Genomic DNA, 17,950 nt, shown 5'->3' on the forward strand with positions numbered 1-17,950 from the left:
ATGAAAATAAACACTGTAAAAATGTCCTTTTATATGAATCTAGGTGTACTAATATGCCATACAAATTAAAATAAAAAAAGAAAAACCTCTAAAAATCAAGATTCAATTTTTAAGTTTCCAGATCCTAATCGAGAGCATTAGGACCAGCACAAGCCTTCAACACAAGACTTCAAATCCACTGAACCAAAAACTTCCTGCCTCTCCTCCCATTCATATTGAAAGTCCTTCCTTCTATCTCCGTCGGAGTCGTCAGATGCTCTCCAGCGTACCAAGCATGTACCAGTTGATTCGTCGACAGCTCAACGAGCTCGTGGGCTATTACGCTTATCATCCCGTCCACACCCACGTCACCGTTCAGCGGATTCAATGACTGCAGCCCACCTCCACACATGTAGCCCAACACCGGGCATTGCGTCGCGGAGTTGCAGATCCAGGTGTACGGCAAAGTGTAGCACACCATCGACGAAACGTAAAGTAACAGAACCCGCAAACGGCTCCGCAAAAATCTTGCATTGTAACGTCCGATGCCGTCAGCATTAGGCAGATTCCGTTCCTGTGGTCGACGGGAAAAGACGTCGACTTTACTGCCGAGGCGATCACCAGATTAAAACGAATACTTGCGTGGTGGTGATGGTCAAGCATCAAATGCATTTGGTCAACATTAAATTTGTTAAGACGAGTGTCATCTATTAATTTGTCAATTGAAATTAACTTTTTTATCCCACCATTTATTACTGGGCCCAACATGTTTGAACAAACACATTATAATATATATATATATTTATTTATTTTTAATACTGAAAAAGCCTTTTTTTACCACGAATGAATATGATTGAATAGACTAGACTAGTCGTATGGGTATTTAAATTTTTTAAGATTAATTGGTATAAATTTGACAACATACCAAGTTTTGGGTGGGAAAAAGTTTTTTGACCTATTAATAGTGGTATATGTTTATTAAGCTATAAATGCATGGAGCACTTGAGAGTGAGATATATGATGGCACCATAAAGTTTTGTTGGTACGTAGGAAGGTTTAACTTAAACAATCTTTTGTGATGCCATTGGTTTTGGATTTTTGGTAGACATCATACTTTTATGGGAAAAATCAAACTCTCACTCATGACTCAATTTCTCTTATCATTCTTTAATAAAAACAAGAGTAAAATAGTTATTTTATTATTTATATTAAAAAGATATAAAATTTGTTATATTTTTTCATTCAAGTTTTAAATACTAATAATTTCGTTCTTGTCTAAAGTTTTTAAACTCTAAAAATAACATTTTCACCCCCAAACCAAAGATTTCTATATTTTTCAAACTGTAGCCACCTCCATAACTTTCAAAAATAACATTTTTACTCCCACTCTTCAACTTCAGCTTCCGACATCCTCTCCAGCCTCCTCTTTCTCTTGCGTCAACGGTAAGTGATGTGACAAAGAGGCACATCGACGAATCACGCAATGTTGTCTCCCCTTCTTTTGCTCAATTCGTCTCCCTAGCGTTGTCCAAGTGTCTATCGTCATCGTTCCAACATCTCTCATAGTCGTTTGACATCATCTTGTCATCATCATTATTAAATCGAGCGTTGTGAGTGAAATCGATGAATCACACAACATTGTCCAAGTGTCGTCTGATTGTGATAAATGGGTGGCCATCCAAGCATCAAACGAAAGATGGGTGGTTGCGTTTCCTTCTTCTTCGGTTGTCGACGAATGATGGGTGGTGAAAGTCAGCTCCGATTGCTAGAGAAAAAACATTAGAAATTCCAAACCCTAGAGGGGAAATGGTAACTTTTCAAAGTTGATGTATGGGGTGAAAGTTAATTTTCAAACTTTTAGAGTGAATGAGATAAAATTATATATCTTTTTAATATAACCAATAAAATGATCATTTTACCTTTACTTTTAACAGAAAAAATTAACAGAAGTTGGGTTATAGGTGAGAGTTTGAGTTTTTTAACTGCCACTGGTATGTTTTTGAATTTCAACTAAAAATTGGGTGAGAAATAATCTTTTTCCCTATTTTTATTAGCTTTGACTTATGATATATAAATTAACATTTTATCATATGATATATCATCATTGATACATAAATCAGTATTCATTATAACTGTATATAATATCATTTTTATTTTAAATACATTATTTAAGTAGTGATTATACCACTAAGATTGTGACTTCAATTAAGAGTAATCTGATCCAAGTTGACTTGGTTTAAATCTATCATTTGATTGAAATAAGCTAATCCTAAGACAGAATTCTAATTTAATTGTCCCAATCAAAATCGATTTGTATGTCTATTCAATGACATTGTTTATTTTGTATATGACACTAATAATCCATTTGATAATATTATTCATTTCGTTGACAATTCATCTATAATATTAACTCGAATGAGCTTGAACTCTAATTTCAACCAAACTTTATAGATTTAATTCGAACTCAAGCCCCTCAAACTTCCAATGTTACAAAGTTCAAAATAATTTAGGAGTAATCAACGTGCAGAAATATTTACTGTTAACCATTGAGAACTCAACCACAAAATCAATGAGAGATCACCAAAACTATTATTATAACTTGCATTGATCTTCCTTTATTTAGTTTGAAACAATAGCATCACATTTCTCTTCCTTTTTTCATATCAATCATAGTAATTTAAAATACAAATACACTTCCTCACAACAAAATAAAAGTGCAGAAAGGACTGTGTAAGTCCATGGCTCTAAGAAGCTTTCCGTGAAGATAGCGGTCGGGTTTACGGTTTGGCCGGTTCGACCGGCCGGTCCGGTCCGGTTTTGTAATCCTTGGTTGCAAGTGACAAAGCTATACATATCTCTGTCACCCTTTACCGCATCCGCCGAAGCAATGGATTCAAGTTCAGCCATTTCTTCAGGAGTCAATTTCACAGACAACGCTTTAATATTATGATTAAAGTTGCCAATCTTTGTGGTTCCAGGAATCGGACAAACATCATCTCCCTGGTGATGAGCCCAGGCTAAATCAAGCTGTGATGTGGTACATCCTTTCTTTTCTGCCTTTTCATTAACACGCTCAAACAACTTCTTGTTGTGCTCAAGATTTTCAGGTTGCAACCTGGGTAAGTTCTGCAAAATTTGGGGTTATAAAAGTTGATTGATTAACTTTTGCAAATAACTTAGATTTAACTTCAATTATTTAAGGGTTCAAGCATTAGGTTGCACATAGCTACTGGTGGATTCAAGTTGAGCTGGTTATGACTCAAGTTTGAATTGAATTGATAATGTTTAGCTAGAATTTATGTACAATGTTATCAAAGGATTGTTGACAGGGTAAACAATAATAATATTAGGGTGAATAATGTTATTGGTGGATGCAATGTCACCTATAAGTAGTAGTAGATCGTTATGGCTCATAGGCTAGTTAGACCCACAAATTTTGGCATGCGCCAAGGCTTGCAAATGAAGTAAGCCGTGTCAAGGCTTCACAAAAAAAGTCAAAAAATAAACTAAAATTAAAAAAATATATATATTTTAAGTGGGTTGACTTGCCAAAAACTCCACAGAGGCACAACCTACATGTTGTTTGTTGTGCCCCAGGCCTTGGCATGACATGGATAGTTTTGGCACGACTCGTTGCCAGCTCAAGCTATCACCTAATAGACAAAAGAATCGAGATGTTGAAATGAAACTCCAACTGGAGATCAACTTGTTCAAGATGATATTTATTTTCAGTAGTGATAGTAGCGATATGTAGTGCATTCCAGATACTAAGAATTGAATTGATGGTTACAAACCTGTCTAAAGTCATCCTTTGAAATGTTTTCAAGCAACTTAGGCCCCGATTAAAGGAATCCTTGTCCTAGAGGACTGTATGGAACAATGCCAATGCCAAGTTCCCCAAGAAATAAGAATCCATCTGCTTAATTTGTATTGGATTGTAAGCAATTCATTAGCCCTATTAATGCAAGAGTATTGTCTTACCTGCAAGTAGGAATTATCTCTTTCTTTGCATCTCGTGGCCATAAGGACCATTCTAGCTACACAGTTGTTATAGGATGAACAACATGAGCTTTTCTAATTGTTGAAGCACATGTTTCAGAGAGACCTATGTACTTTACCTTACCCTCCTCAACTAGCTTTTTAAGTTCCCCCATCTTTCAAAGCACACAAAAAAGGATCCAAGAATCAGATATTGGGTATGTCTTAAATTAATTGTCATGATGCGTTTTGAGTTATAGAACTTACAAGTAAATTATAATGTACAATGTCCCTAAAACAAATAATAATTTGCAGTGTATTTTGGCAGGACCATATCCGAATGTTTGTGTAAACATGATAGATAATACTAATCAACAAGCAAAGTAATTAAGAGTTAATTAAAGGAGCAAACCGTGACTTCAATGGGGACTTGAGTGTCAATCCGATGAATGTAATAAAGATCAATACAATCAATACCTAGCCTATGCAAGCTCCCCTCACAGGCAGCCCTTACGTAAGCTGGATCGCCCCGAATTTCTAGCTTGCCATCCTGAAAGCGGGCGCCAAATTTGATGGCCAATTCAACTCTTTCTCTCATCCCTCCCTTCAAAGCCTGCCCAAACTCACATCAAAGGGCAAACCAATTAAGTTTTAAATTCTATATGAGGCCACAGTGAAACACAATCCAAATTAAGATTTCACTAACTTCCACAAAATTGTAATATATATAGCTTAAAAATTCATAAAAAATATACATATACCACATCGAAAAAGTACTATAGTGGTTTTTTGTATAAATGAACATCCCAAGTCACTTGAGTTTATAAAATGTCAAGATGCAGGTGTGTCGAAAGACAAAGAACCCCGTCTAAATTAAGAACTCATATTCATCATAAAAATCACCATATCATATTCCCTTTTGTATTTCATTTTCAAACTAGATGGACTTATGGATAAATATGCAATTAGGATCAAAATTAAAACGTAGACTTCATAAATTCTTTGTGCATTATCCATACCCGGTTGATGTAGGATCAAGTCAAGCCTGAAGAAACTCAGCAAAACGCGCAAGAAAGTAAAGAAAGAGAGAGAAAATTTGAACCTTTCCCAGAAGACTTTCGTTGGTGTAAGGTCCATACACATCAGAAGTGTCAAGAAATGTGATGCCACTGTTAATGAAGCAGCTTATGAAGTGACTCTGTGCTACCAGTTTATTTTTCAAACTTTTTTTCTCATTTTCTTCAATAAGCTTTGATATAAAGCAGCTTATGAAGTGACTCTCTGCTGCCACTTAACATTGTGAGACAGAGTCTTACTATCTTGAATGCCATCAGATCTAAGTAGCAGAAACCTGAAATGTTTATGATTCAGAGTTCAGTTGAAATCTAGTAATTGTTGCTTATGTAATCCCATTTGTATCTTATCATTTTATCTCAGAAAGTTTGTTGTTCTCAAGGCATCGTTCTAAAAGAGTAATATTAACCTTCTGAGCCGTTTCATTAACAATAATCTATTTGTAATAATGAGTACTAATTCAGTAATTTTAATTTAGGAATGAGTAACATTTCTTTTGATTTAGACTGAATGAAGTTGATTGTTATGGAGTTTGTCATTAATGGAGGCTAAGCCATGCAGCTAATCTTCCACTTCAAAAAGTTGATATCTAGCTATCTAATCAATATACAAGAACAAGGATAGAATTTGATCTAAGCTGATTTAGCCTAAATTTGAGTTATGATTGAATAAATTGAGCTTGAGTTATCGAGTATATTTTTTTCAAATGAGTTGAGTTTAATTTAATTTTGTTTGGATTGAATATAAAATTAAATTGATTTTTAATCAAGATGGAGTTTCCACTCTTTGATTTTAAGTTGACTTTTTCTAGATTCAACTCTAGTTCAAATTAAATCTTGCTTGGGTTTGGTGTGGATTAGATACAGACCTAGCAAGAACAACTACCAAGAATTCAAAACCATTCCATAATTTTCATTTGGGGTTATTTCGGCCATCTTACAAGTCAAAAAATTTTGAGAGGTATGATATGTGAACCAAAAAGAGTTGGAATGTTTGAGGCCTCTTGGCTAAAACAAAAAATGGGGTTGACCATAGAGTGAACCAGCCAAATATTGCTTGACATAAGTTCGACTCGATTGAGTTTATGCAAGACTCGAGCTCGAGCCAGCTACCTAACCAGTGGGACTTGACCATAACACTATTAAGAGATCTTGCATCTTTATTTAATTTCCAACAAACACATTGCACAGTATCCACACCAAACACAGAAATTTCTCACCACACTTATCCTTACAACAAAATAAAGTGAAATCACACTAGTAGGCTTGCAGAAAGTGGATGCAAGTGGAGATTTGGCCTTTAAGAAGCTTTCCATGAAGATAGTGGTGGAGTTTCGGAGTTCTTGTAGGTGGTGACACCGCTGATATATCTATCGCCCTTTACAGCATCTGCTGCAGCAATGGATTCAAGTTCAGTCATTTCTTCTGGAGTTAGTTTCACAGACAATGCTTTGATATTTTCGTTGAAGTTTCCGATCTTGGTGGTTCCAGGAATCGGACATACATCATCTCCTTGGTGATGAACCCAGGCTAGCGCAAGCTGTGATGTGGTGCATCCTTTCTTCGCTGTCATTTCATTAACAAGGTCGAATAACATTTTGTTATGATCCAGATTTTCAGGTTGCAACCTTGGAAAATGCTGCAAAAGTTGAAATATAAAGTTTTCACTGCACAAAGTTAGATCATGCTACAACATGTGTTGAATACAATACAAATAATAAAAATTGAATTGTTGTCTACGAACCACCCGTCTAACATCATCTGTCGAAATGTTTTCAAGCAACTTAGCCCCTGATGAAAAGAATCCTCGTCCGAGAGGACTATATGCAACAATCCCAATGCCAAGTTCCCTGAGAAATCCACAGGATTGCATTAGAAATCATTTATTTTTTTATTTTTTATTTATTATTATCTCATTTTTGTTTGACCTAGTCCCATTAAAGCCTTACCTGCAAGTAGGAACTATCTCTTCCTCCACATCTCGCGACCATAAGGACCATTCCAACTGCACAGCTGTTATTGGATGAATAGCATGAGCTCGTTTAATTGTTGAAGCAGATGCTTCAGATAGACCTATATACTTTATTTTGCCCTCTTCAACTAGTTTTTTGAGTTCCCCAATCTTTGAAAATGCAGAAGACAGGAAGCAAAAAATTAGTGTGTAAGCTTGCTTTTTCAGCTGATGTGAGCCATACAAAGAACAAAGCAAAATGTATGAAAAATACAGAGCATTGCAATGCAGGGAACTCAGACTGTTAGTGTAAACAAACAACAGTTTCATAAAAAATTCAGCCTAATTCAACCACTGATGCTCACAGTCTGACAAAAATTACACTGTGATTTCAGATGCTACCAGTAATGACTTGGAGCCCCTCTTGAATCGAGGAGTGAAAACCTAAACAATATAAATATCTCCGTTGTCTTACTGAAAAACAGACATGAAAGGTATTCTTTGCTGCAGTCCAGATCTCTACCGTATTGACACTAGCCTAAAAAGAGTACTACTATTCTCCGGTACACAGGACACGGATGCATGCCACACATTTTCAATATAGAGCACGAGAAAGGGGAAGAACCCCCTGTCTGTGTTACTACTCTCATTCATTCAATCAATTTGAAAGCAACTTGAAAGCTGCAGGCCGTTCGATAGGTTAAATTGATTTAACAGCTACATAATATGCACATGAATTTCAGACTAAAAACACTAATCAACAAGCAGAAGAAAGGTCTTGCAAGGAGCAAACCGTGACTTCGATGGGAACTTTACTGTCAATCCTATGTTGGTAGTAAAGATCAATACAATCGACATCTAGCCGCTTCAAGCTAGCCTCACAGGCAGCCCTCACATAAGCCGGATCGCCATGTATTTCCATCTTGCCATCTGCAAAGTTGATACCAAATTTAGTGGCCAATTCAACTCTTTCTCTCATCCCTTCCTCCAAAGCCTGCCCAAATTCACATCAAAGGACATAACAGTTAAGTTTTAAACACTACACAAGACCACAATGAAAACATGAACCAAATTAAAATTTCAGTAACTTTCCCGGAATTGTTATATATGGCTTAAAAATTCATCAAGAACCTCATCTAAATTATGAAATCATCGTATACATCTCCCCAAAATCCACCTTTTTGTACTTCATTTTAAAACCAGATGGATTCATGCATAAACATGCGATTCGAACAAAATAAAACATAAACTTTATAAAATTCTGTGTTCATTATTCACACCCAGTTGGTGTATGATCAATTCAAGCCAGAAGAAACTCAAAAAAACTCACAAGAAAGTAAGGGAAGAGAGAAAAATATTGAACCTTTCCGAGAAGAATTTCGTTGGTGTGAGGTCCATACACATCAGAAGTGTCAAGAAAAGTGATGCCACTGTTGATGGCGTGGTGGATCAAAGCGATCATTTCAGGCTCAGGTTTGGGAGGGCCGTAGAAGGCTGACATCCCCATGCAGCCTAAGCCTTGAGCAGAAACTTCCAGGCCTTGTGAACCAAGCTTGATTCTCTTCACTGGAGCCATTGATTCCTGTGAGTTTCTGGGTTTGAAGTTAAAGGTTAAAAGAGTTTGAGATATTTTTGCGACAAGGGGCTGTATCGTGTGGATTGCTTTGTCTGTGTACCGCAGAACCCTTTTTATAGTGCTTGGGTTGGGAGGGTGACGATATGCTTAGATATGCTCTGACGGATAACACAGGGACGAAAGTGATGGAAACAGACTTATTGTCCATACAAATTTGGAAAATTGGATTCTCAGTATAACCGAAAATTGTGAATCATATAATAAAATGTTAACCATTATATTTATTAGCAGTTTATATAGTATTACTCAATTTTTTTTTTTATAATACAATAATTGTTTATTTAATAAAAGGTAAGTATTAATATTTTAAATTATTTTGAATTATAAATAAAATAAATAATAAAATTATATACTCTCGTGATGATATGCCAATTATTAGTGTCTATATAGGGCGTTTGGTTAGTGTAAATAAAAATTGTTTTGTTAATATATTTTTTATTGCTTATAGGGGTGTTTGGTTTAAAAGGAAGAAATATTATTCTGATAATTTATTTTTTATTATTTATATTATTTTATTTTATTAGTTAATGATAAAAAGATTCGGACAATCTTTTATTATCAATAGTGATGTGACAGATAATATTAAAAGTAATTCGATTATTACTTTCATTTTAATTATTAAAAAATACAGTACTCTTGATTTTATTATAATTATATCTTTATTTATTAATTTTTTTAAAGTGAAAATAATCTCTTTTTGAATTAATATAATAGATTATATATAAAATATTTTAGAATAATTAAACCCAAAGGTATTTACGTAAGATAATATACTAATATTATTTTATTACGTTTAACCAAATATAATAATCATTTATATTTATTCATTTTATCAAATTTTATTAAATATAGTAATAATTTATATTCAATAATCTATCTTGAAGGAAATCTTCTAATTTTGATAATAAAATGTTACTCAAACCAAATGCCCTCATATTATTATAAGTTATAAATAATAAAATATTCTAATAATTTTTTATTATTAATAATTATGTTACAAGTAATATAAGTGGTACTCTTACATTTATCTTAGATATTAAAAATTAGAATATTACTAAGGTAATCTTAATTTTATTATAATTATATTTTTATTTATTAATTTTTTGAACAAAAATAACTTTGTTTTTAATTAATATAATAAGTAATATAAAAAATAATTTTAAATACTTAAACCTAAAGAAATTTAAATAAAATAATATATTAATATTTTTTTATTACTTTTAATAAAACATAATAATTATTTATTTTTATCAAAATTTGATATCAATAATTGTTCAAATAATTTATCTTCAATTTTGATAATAAAATATTATCCAAATAAAACACACTTTTAAAATAAATTCATTAGTATATGAAATATTTAGGGTCAACAACGCCAGTGTCAAACCTATGTTGAATATAATAAGATAACTTCATAATTATTATTTATGTTTATCCAAATTTGGTAAATTTGGGATTTTTTTGGGTCTTTGTGAAGTAGAGCCCTGCTGTGTGGATTGCTTTGCCTTCGCATGTCCGGGCCCTATTTATGGTGTGGGGTAGAGTTGGAAGGGTGACGATATGCCTAGATAAGCTCTTACGGATAATGTGGTGACTAAACTGAAAGAAACGAAGACTTTGAATTGGTTGGAATGAATTGATTGCCACTAACTAAGCACCATTACTAACAACCAAAAAAAAAAAAAAAAAGGAGAAAAGCAAAAAGAATTTAGGATTCTTACGAAGTTAGGATGTGCTATAGATTGATAAATTTGAATCCCAAAATATTTCGATCCAACCAATATCAAAGCAAAAAGCCAAAAATAATAATAACACGATATACTTGGTTGGAATTTCATAAAAAAAATCTTACATCCAAGATAAAGGTATTCTTCTAGTCAAATCTATTATTTATCAAGTTTGATTATAGAATACAAATACATGAATCCCATACAATATAGAGAAATTTTCATTCATAACACTCCTTTTAATACCAACATTACTTTGAACATGCATCAAATTAAATGAAACATTATTTTGTAAATGAATTCGGATCAAACCATTAGACAATGTATCATTTCTTACAACTGTAGATTTATAAATCAAACTAAATGCAATTTCATTAAATGTAAAGAAAAATGCAAAAGGTACAAGTCTTGAAACAGAAATCAAGTTTCTAGAGAAACTTGGAATATAAAAAGTTTGTTAAATCCAAAACAAAATTAGAATTTAAAACTAATCTGCACGTTTTGACCGCTTCCACATGTGAATGCATCTTATTTCCCGAATAGATGCTCTGTTCATTGGCCATCGGCTTCATTTGGTTTAGAAAACCCTGCAAGGTATTTGAAATATGGATTGTAGAACCAGAATCAATCTACCAAGTGTTATGACAAACATCAATCATATTAGATTCATAACATACAAGTGAGATTGGATTACCTTTCTTTTCAAGTCAAGCTTTAAACTTGATGCAATCTTTTTTCACATGTCCTTTCTTTTTACAGAAAAAACATTTGGATTCCTTCTTAAATTCAGGATGATTGAATATTTTATCTTTTCCCTTATATTTAGCTTGGTTTTTCTTCTTCTTCCCTTGTGTAACCATATGTGTATTTTCATTCATTTCAATCAATAACCTTCCTTCCTCTTGTACACAAATGGTCAGAAGTTCATTGATTGATCATTTTTCTTTATGTGTTATAAGAGATTTTGAAAGCTTCATATTGTTGTGGAAAAGAATTTAGAATGAAATGCATCAGGAAAGATTCAGACATCTCAATCTCAAGAGTCTTAAGTTGAGCTACAATATCTCTCATTTGCATGATGTGCTCACGCACACCTTTAACACTAGTGAGCTTTATTGATGTAAAGTTTGTTATTATAGTGTTGACAAGTGCTTTATCTGAAAACTCAAACTGTTCAATAGCCTTTAGTAATTGCCTGTCATTATTACCCTCAGGGACTGAACCACAAATACTAGCATATATGCGTGTCTTGATAAACATCATACTCAAGCGATTAGATCGCTCCCAACGCTTATACAAGACAATTTCATTTTGAATGCTAGTTTCTATAGCTGTAAGTGGTTCATCCTTTCTAATAGCATAATCAATGTCCATACCTCTTAATTGGAGAAGAATTCTCTCTTTCCAAATTTTATAATTGTCACCACTCAAAATAGAAACATCATATACATTATCAAAGAAATTCATAGGTTGAAGAATTGCAAATAAATATTAACATATATGCTTAAGTCACTAAATTTGACACTATCAAAATTAATATCATGTTTTACTAATGTATAAACATGCTATAAATATATAAACCACATAACATAAAAACTGTTTGTGGGCTAAGTTTTTAATTTAAATAGGTTTATATACAAACATATAAACCGTATGATGAAACCACTAAATTATATTCTTTTTTTTAATTCTTATGGGTAGATTAAGAAAAATAATTTGTTATTTCATCATAATTAATCACATAAATATAATAAAAAAGAATTTTTATTATATTTATGTGATTAATTATGATGAAACTACTAAATTATATTCTTTTTTTTAATTCTTGTGGGTAGATTAAGAAAAATAATTTGTTATTTCATCATAATTAATCACATAAATATAATAAAAATTCCCGTGGGATAAGATTTATCATACTTACATTGATTAATTATAATTAATGTCATATAACTAAATGTGATTCTAGGATATTTAATGTATAACTTTGATATAATCAAAGATGTTATAACTACTCTATGATCAATCAAAATTAGACTAATCACATGACATCTAATTTTATGCATATAATCTTTAAGAAATTATTTAAAGTATAATTTCATTTAAACCAAAATTATGCATAAAATTAATCATATAAACAACATTAAATGATTTAATAAACACTAAAAATTGGATAAATGAAACTTAAATTATCCAATTAAAAATAATAATAATAATTTTGGCAATCACATACTATAAAAATATATTTTATTAAGGCCAAAATGTATAATATATATTGAACCCTAACAGCTTTTATTTCTCATAGCAGGGGAAGGTTGCGGGTTCCAGCAAACTAAAATTTTATGAAAACTAAAACTAACTTGTATAAAAATATACGTTGTCCCAAATTCCCAACGAAATGAATTTGGCTTGGCGGTAAGTCTCTCGCTTATAACCTTGTGTCTTTTTGGCCTGGGTTCAAAACGTAGAAATGAAGTAACTTTTTTATTTTTATTAAAGAACGGCATGTCATCTGCTGCAAATGAATGCAGATGTCATGTTGGCTGGAAGTGCAACACAAAAGAGGCAGAAGTGACGCATATGATATGTCGTCTGCAGAAACTCATACGCATCTGCAGAAACCAAAAACAAATGACATATCATCCGAAGATCGTCCCTGACCTCTAGCCGGGTCAAGATTCAAGTTGATAGACCTGATTACAGACTCGTATACATTTTATACTCTAAATCAGTTTACAAAACTTTGATTTTGACGTTTCATATATCAAAATTCTCAGTTTTTGATGTAGAATTCATCTAAATAAAAATTTTAAACAAAAAAAAATACCAACAACCAATTTTCTCTTTCTAAAGAAATTCGGGATAATACACATCAAAGCAAGGCAGAGGCATAAAATTGCTTTGATACCAAATGTGAAACATGTATATGATCTCTATCTAAACATATATATACTGAATATGCAAGATAGAAACCAAAAACTAAAATTTGCGGAATATTAATCACTAACCTCCGGTCATTGCTTGACGATTTGATGCAGAATAATCCTCTGAAAATTGTTTGTAAACTTTTCGTCTTCCAGGTGAATTCTTTTTCTCATAGAATAATGTATGCATTTCAGAAAAAAGCTCACCTAGGGACCCTCTTTGTCACCTTAAAAATCATCATTCTACCATCAAGAATGCTCCGAAAAAGGTGTGGAGTTATGACATGGGAGTTACAGACCATGATGCATGGGAAGTTATTGCATGAAGCAGTTACGTGGAAACGAAAAACGAAACTGACATCCCAACCTTTGTACAACCAAACAATAGACAAACCATATACAAGATAAAAACAAAGTCAAAGAGAACTTGACTTCATTGGGGAGATGTCGTCAATCGAACTCAAAAAGCCAAAACTTTTTCACAATAGCCGATAGATGTAAGAAACCAGAGAAGGAAAAATACACAGTAGCCTTACGCCTTTTTCCTCTTTATATTATGCAGTTCACAATAAAGAAAGTTTATATAAGTAGGTTAAAATAAGTGAAAACCCAACAAAATGATAGAACTGCCTTTACTTACAAAAATAATGACTCATGCATCCTTAACTATAGATTTACAGTTATGCCCTTATAGTTTGAAACAAAACATTACAAACTCCACCTTGTTGAAAACTATAAGACTCAAAAAACATGAATTCAACTAGTAAAAAACACTTTTGCAAAAGAAAAAAAATAAATAGACTCACACTTCCAACATGTAACAAGTCTAAGGCAATCTTAAACTTGTTTATTGGAACAACCTTTGCCAAAATATCAGCAAGATTGACCTTTAAAGCAAATTTCTCCGGAATTACCTGACCTTTAGACAAAACTTCCTTTATAAAATGCTACCTAACATCTATATACTTTGTTCTTTCATGAAAAACACTATTTCTAGACAGATGTATTGCACTTTGTAAGTCACAGTATATCACAGGAGTACCACAACTCAACCCCAACTCTTTTATTATACTTTTCAGCCATAAAGCTTCCTTAGTAGCGTCTGTTAATGTAACATACTAAGCTTCTGTTGTAAACAAAGCAACAATATGTTGAAGGCAGCTCTTTCAAATTATTACATTATCACCATATGTGAAAATATATCTAGTTAGAGACCTTCTTTTGTTTAAATCTGTAACATAACCTGAATTTTAGTATCTTTTAACAAGTAAATTGTTAGTATTAGATGCAGTATATACAAGACGAAAATCACATGAACCTTTAAAATATCTCAACACCTATTTAACAACATTCCAGTGTGCTTTACAAGGTTTTCCTATAAACCTACTCACCAAACTGATTGCATAAGCAATATCAAGCCTGGATCCTATCATAGCATACATTAGACTACTTACCACATTTCCATAAGGAATCTTTTTCATATATTTAGATTCATCAATAGGCAAATCATGTAATGCAAACATTAATTTGAAATAAGCTCCCATATAGATATGCTCTTCTAGGTTACCATGAAGAAATACAATGATAACATTTAGTTGTTCAAGTTCTAAATCAAACAACACCACAACAGATAAAATAAGTTTTATTGATGTATGCTTAACTATAAGTGAAAAAATCTAATGATAGTTAATTCCTTCTACTTGGGAAAAACCTTTTGCAACAACTCTAACCTTAAAACTTTCATTTCCAAAGCCTGGAGCAGTAAGTTTTCTTTTAAAAAACTATTTACAACCTATGATCTTTTTATTTATAGGTCTTTTAAGAAGAATCCATGTGTTATTTTTATACAGGGAATCTATCTCAGCTTGCATGACATTTAACCATTCATTTTTGTGTTTACTCATATAGGTTTGTTCGAAATTTAAAGGTTCATACAATTCAATACAATCACCTATATTAAATGCATATGATATGAGATCTGCATGAGCATATCTAGATGATAATTTAATAGTTTTTCTAGACCTATTTCTAGCCAATTGATTATCAAAAAGATCAAAATGTACATTATTGTTTAAACTATTTTGACTCTGACTCTATAATGGTTGCTGGTTCAAACCTTTATCTTCATACTTTGAAGCATGAATTGGATCTGAGCCCAAACCAAGTCCATCACTTAAGTCAAAACTGTCAGATTTACTCAAGTCATAATTCTCCACCTTAATATAAACCTGCTTAGACTGAGATTGCTTAGAGATAAATAGATCTTTATAAAAAACAAATTCATTAAACATAACATCCCTGCTAATCACATATTTTAACTCATCAATTAACCAGACTTTATAACCCTTAGTCCTTGTAGGGTATCCTAAGAAAACAACTTTTAAAGCTTCAGGGTTCAACTTATCTTGATTCACATGGATATAAACAAGATATCCAAAAGGTCTTAAGTGATTTAATTTTAGTGGTATGTCAGACCATAATTCAATTAGGGGTGGATTCGAAGCGAGCTTGTTCGGACTGGAAACGAGCTTTGCTCGAACGAGCCCGAACTCGAGCTTGCTTTGAACGAGCCCGAGCCTGAACACGAGCCTGAATTTTAAGCAAAAACAAATACGAGCCCGAACACGAACATTGGTTAAGCGAGCCGAGCACTCAAATAAAAAAATATTTATTTCAAAGAAGAAACGACGCCGTTTTTCCTTGGAAATACGAGCCCAAAGTGAACCCGAGCCCGAACACACGAACCCGAATACTAAAATTATGAAACGAACCGAACACGAACATATGTTTAGCGAGCTTGTGCGAGCCCGAGCTTGGGCTCACTGAAAACGAGCCAAAAACGAGCTGGGCCCTGTTCGGGCTCGGTTCGGCTCGTATCCAGCCCTAAATTCAATAGGAGTTTTAAAATTAATAGCAGAAGAAGGTGATCTATTTATTAAGTAACAAGTAGTAACAATTGCTTCAGCCTAAAATTTCTGACTCAATCCTGAGTCAGCTAACATGCATCTTACCTTATTCAGAATTGTTTTATTCATTATTTCTACAAGACCATTTTACTGAAGAGTGTCTGTTTATTAAAAATTGCTTATAGAATTCAATATACTGTTTATTACGAAATTAAAGACCAGTGTCTATTCTCAAAACCTTTAATTTTTTTATTAGTTTAATTTTCAACAAGAGTTTTCCATTCTTTAAAGAATTCAAAAGCTTGATCTTTATTCTTTAAAAATAAACCCACGCTCTTCTTGAAAAATCATCCACAAAGGTTATAAAAAAATGAGTATTAGACAGAAAACTAGGTATTTGAGGAGAACCCCACAAATCTGAATGTACATAATCAAAAATATTCTTTGATCTGTGAGTGGCAGTTACAAACTTCAGCCTTTGAGACTTCCCTAAGACACAATTCTCACAAAACTCTATTGTAGAAATTCTTTCAGAATTAATCAAGTTTTGTTTACAAAGTTCTTCCAAGCCCAAGAAACTAATGTGTCATAGCCTTTTGTGACACAAAAGAGTTTCATCCACCTTATCAAGTTTAAAAAACATTGAGTCATTTACAACTGTTCCCTATAAAATGTATAACCCATTTATTAGTTTAGCTCTCATTACTACTAAAGCTCATTTCATTATTTTAAGCACACATTTTTCAAACTTATAAGAGTAGCCATTGGAATCTAACAAACCTAAAGAAATTAGGTTTCTTCTTAATTTGGGAACTAATCTAACATCATTGAGAATTTTAACATAACCATTAATAAGTTTCAGTTTTATTGCACCTATACCAGTAACCTCTATACATCATCATTACTCATTAAGACTTTTCCCCCATTTATATGTTTTAAATCTAAATAACCGATCTTCTCTAGTGTCATGTGATAAGTGCATCATTAATCTAAAACCCATTATTCTCTAGATAACCCTCTAGATAATACCAATACTTCGACACTGTCATAACCATCAAGTAGATTTACAAACTCATGTTTCTCATTATTAGAAGGAAAATTTATTTTCTTTCATTTAGGGCAATTTCTTTTCATGTGACCTTCTTTATGACAATTCCAACAAAATCTTTTAAACCTAGATTTAGATCTATTATTTCTTTTATCTTTTTGTTGAGTTTTCTTTTCTGCTCTGCCCTTAACCAACAAACCTTCACCTATGGCTTTCTTTTCTATCTTCATTTCTAAATCTTTTGACTTAAGAGCTCATAAGAGATCTTCTAAAGAAAGAGACTTTCTACCATATTTGATAACAACTTTTACATCTTTAAAAGTTTCAGGCAATAAGTTCAAAATAATAATAGCTTGATTTTCGTCTAAAATCTTTTCTTCTATATTAGCTAGATTAATTGTAATTTTATTGAACTCATCTAAATTTTCTTCCAAAGTTTTTCCTGAATCCATTTTAAAACCAAAAAGTTGCTCTTTCGAATAAATTTGATAGTCAAAGATTTAGTCATATAAAGAGACTCAAGTTTCAATAATAGTTTTGCAACAATATTAACATCATCTGCTTATTTTAAAATATATCAAAAATATATAAAATAAGCAAGTTATAGGCAGTTTCAAGTACCTCAGCCTTCTGAGAATTTGTCATTATCAAAAGGTAAAACATCAACACCCTCTAAGGCCTTTACACATTTTTTATGCACCAAAATAACCCTCATTTTTTTCCTCCAAATA

The 17,950-nt window shown here is 32.4% G+C and overlaps 1 protein-coding gene and 1 pseudogene across 1 annotated transcript; both read right to left on the minus strand.

Moving 5' to 3' along the window:
- Positions 1-2,568: 2,568 nt before the first annotated feature.
- On the minus strand, positions 2,569-5,288 carry LOC123205238 (annotated as a pseudogene).
- Positions 5,289-6,164: 876 nt separating this feature from the next.
- On the minus strand, positions 6,165-8,652 carry LOC123205176 (probable aldo-keto reductase 5). The gene is made up of 5 exons (XM_044622085.1): positions 8,345-8,652; positions 7,775-7,975; positions 6,980-7,152; positions 6,775-6,880; positions 6,165-6,669 (listed from the first exon to the last, which is right to left on the minus strand). The coding sequence occupies exons 1-5, from the start codon at positions 8,555-8,557 to the stop codon at positions 6,331-6,333; spliced, it is 1,032 nt and encodes a 343-aa protein (XP_044478020.1). The 5' UTR covers positions 8,558-8,652; the 3' UTR covers positions 6,165-6,330.
- Between the last annotated feature and the right edge of the window lie 9,298 nt (positions 8,653-17,950).

Source organism: Mangifera indica, unplaced genomic scaffold (genome assembly GCF_011075055.1).
Source record: "Mangifera indica cultivar Alphonso unplaced genomic scaffold, CATAS_Mindica_2.1 Un_0002, whole genome shotgun sequence".
In the NCBI taxonomy this organism is placed as follows: domain Eukaryota; kingdom Viridiplantae; phylum Streptophyta; class Magnoliopsida; order Sapindales; family Anacardiaceae; genus Mangifera; species Mangifera indica.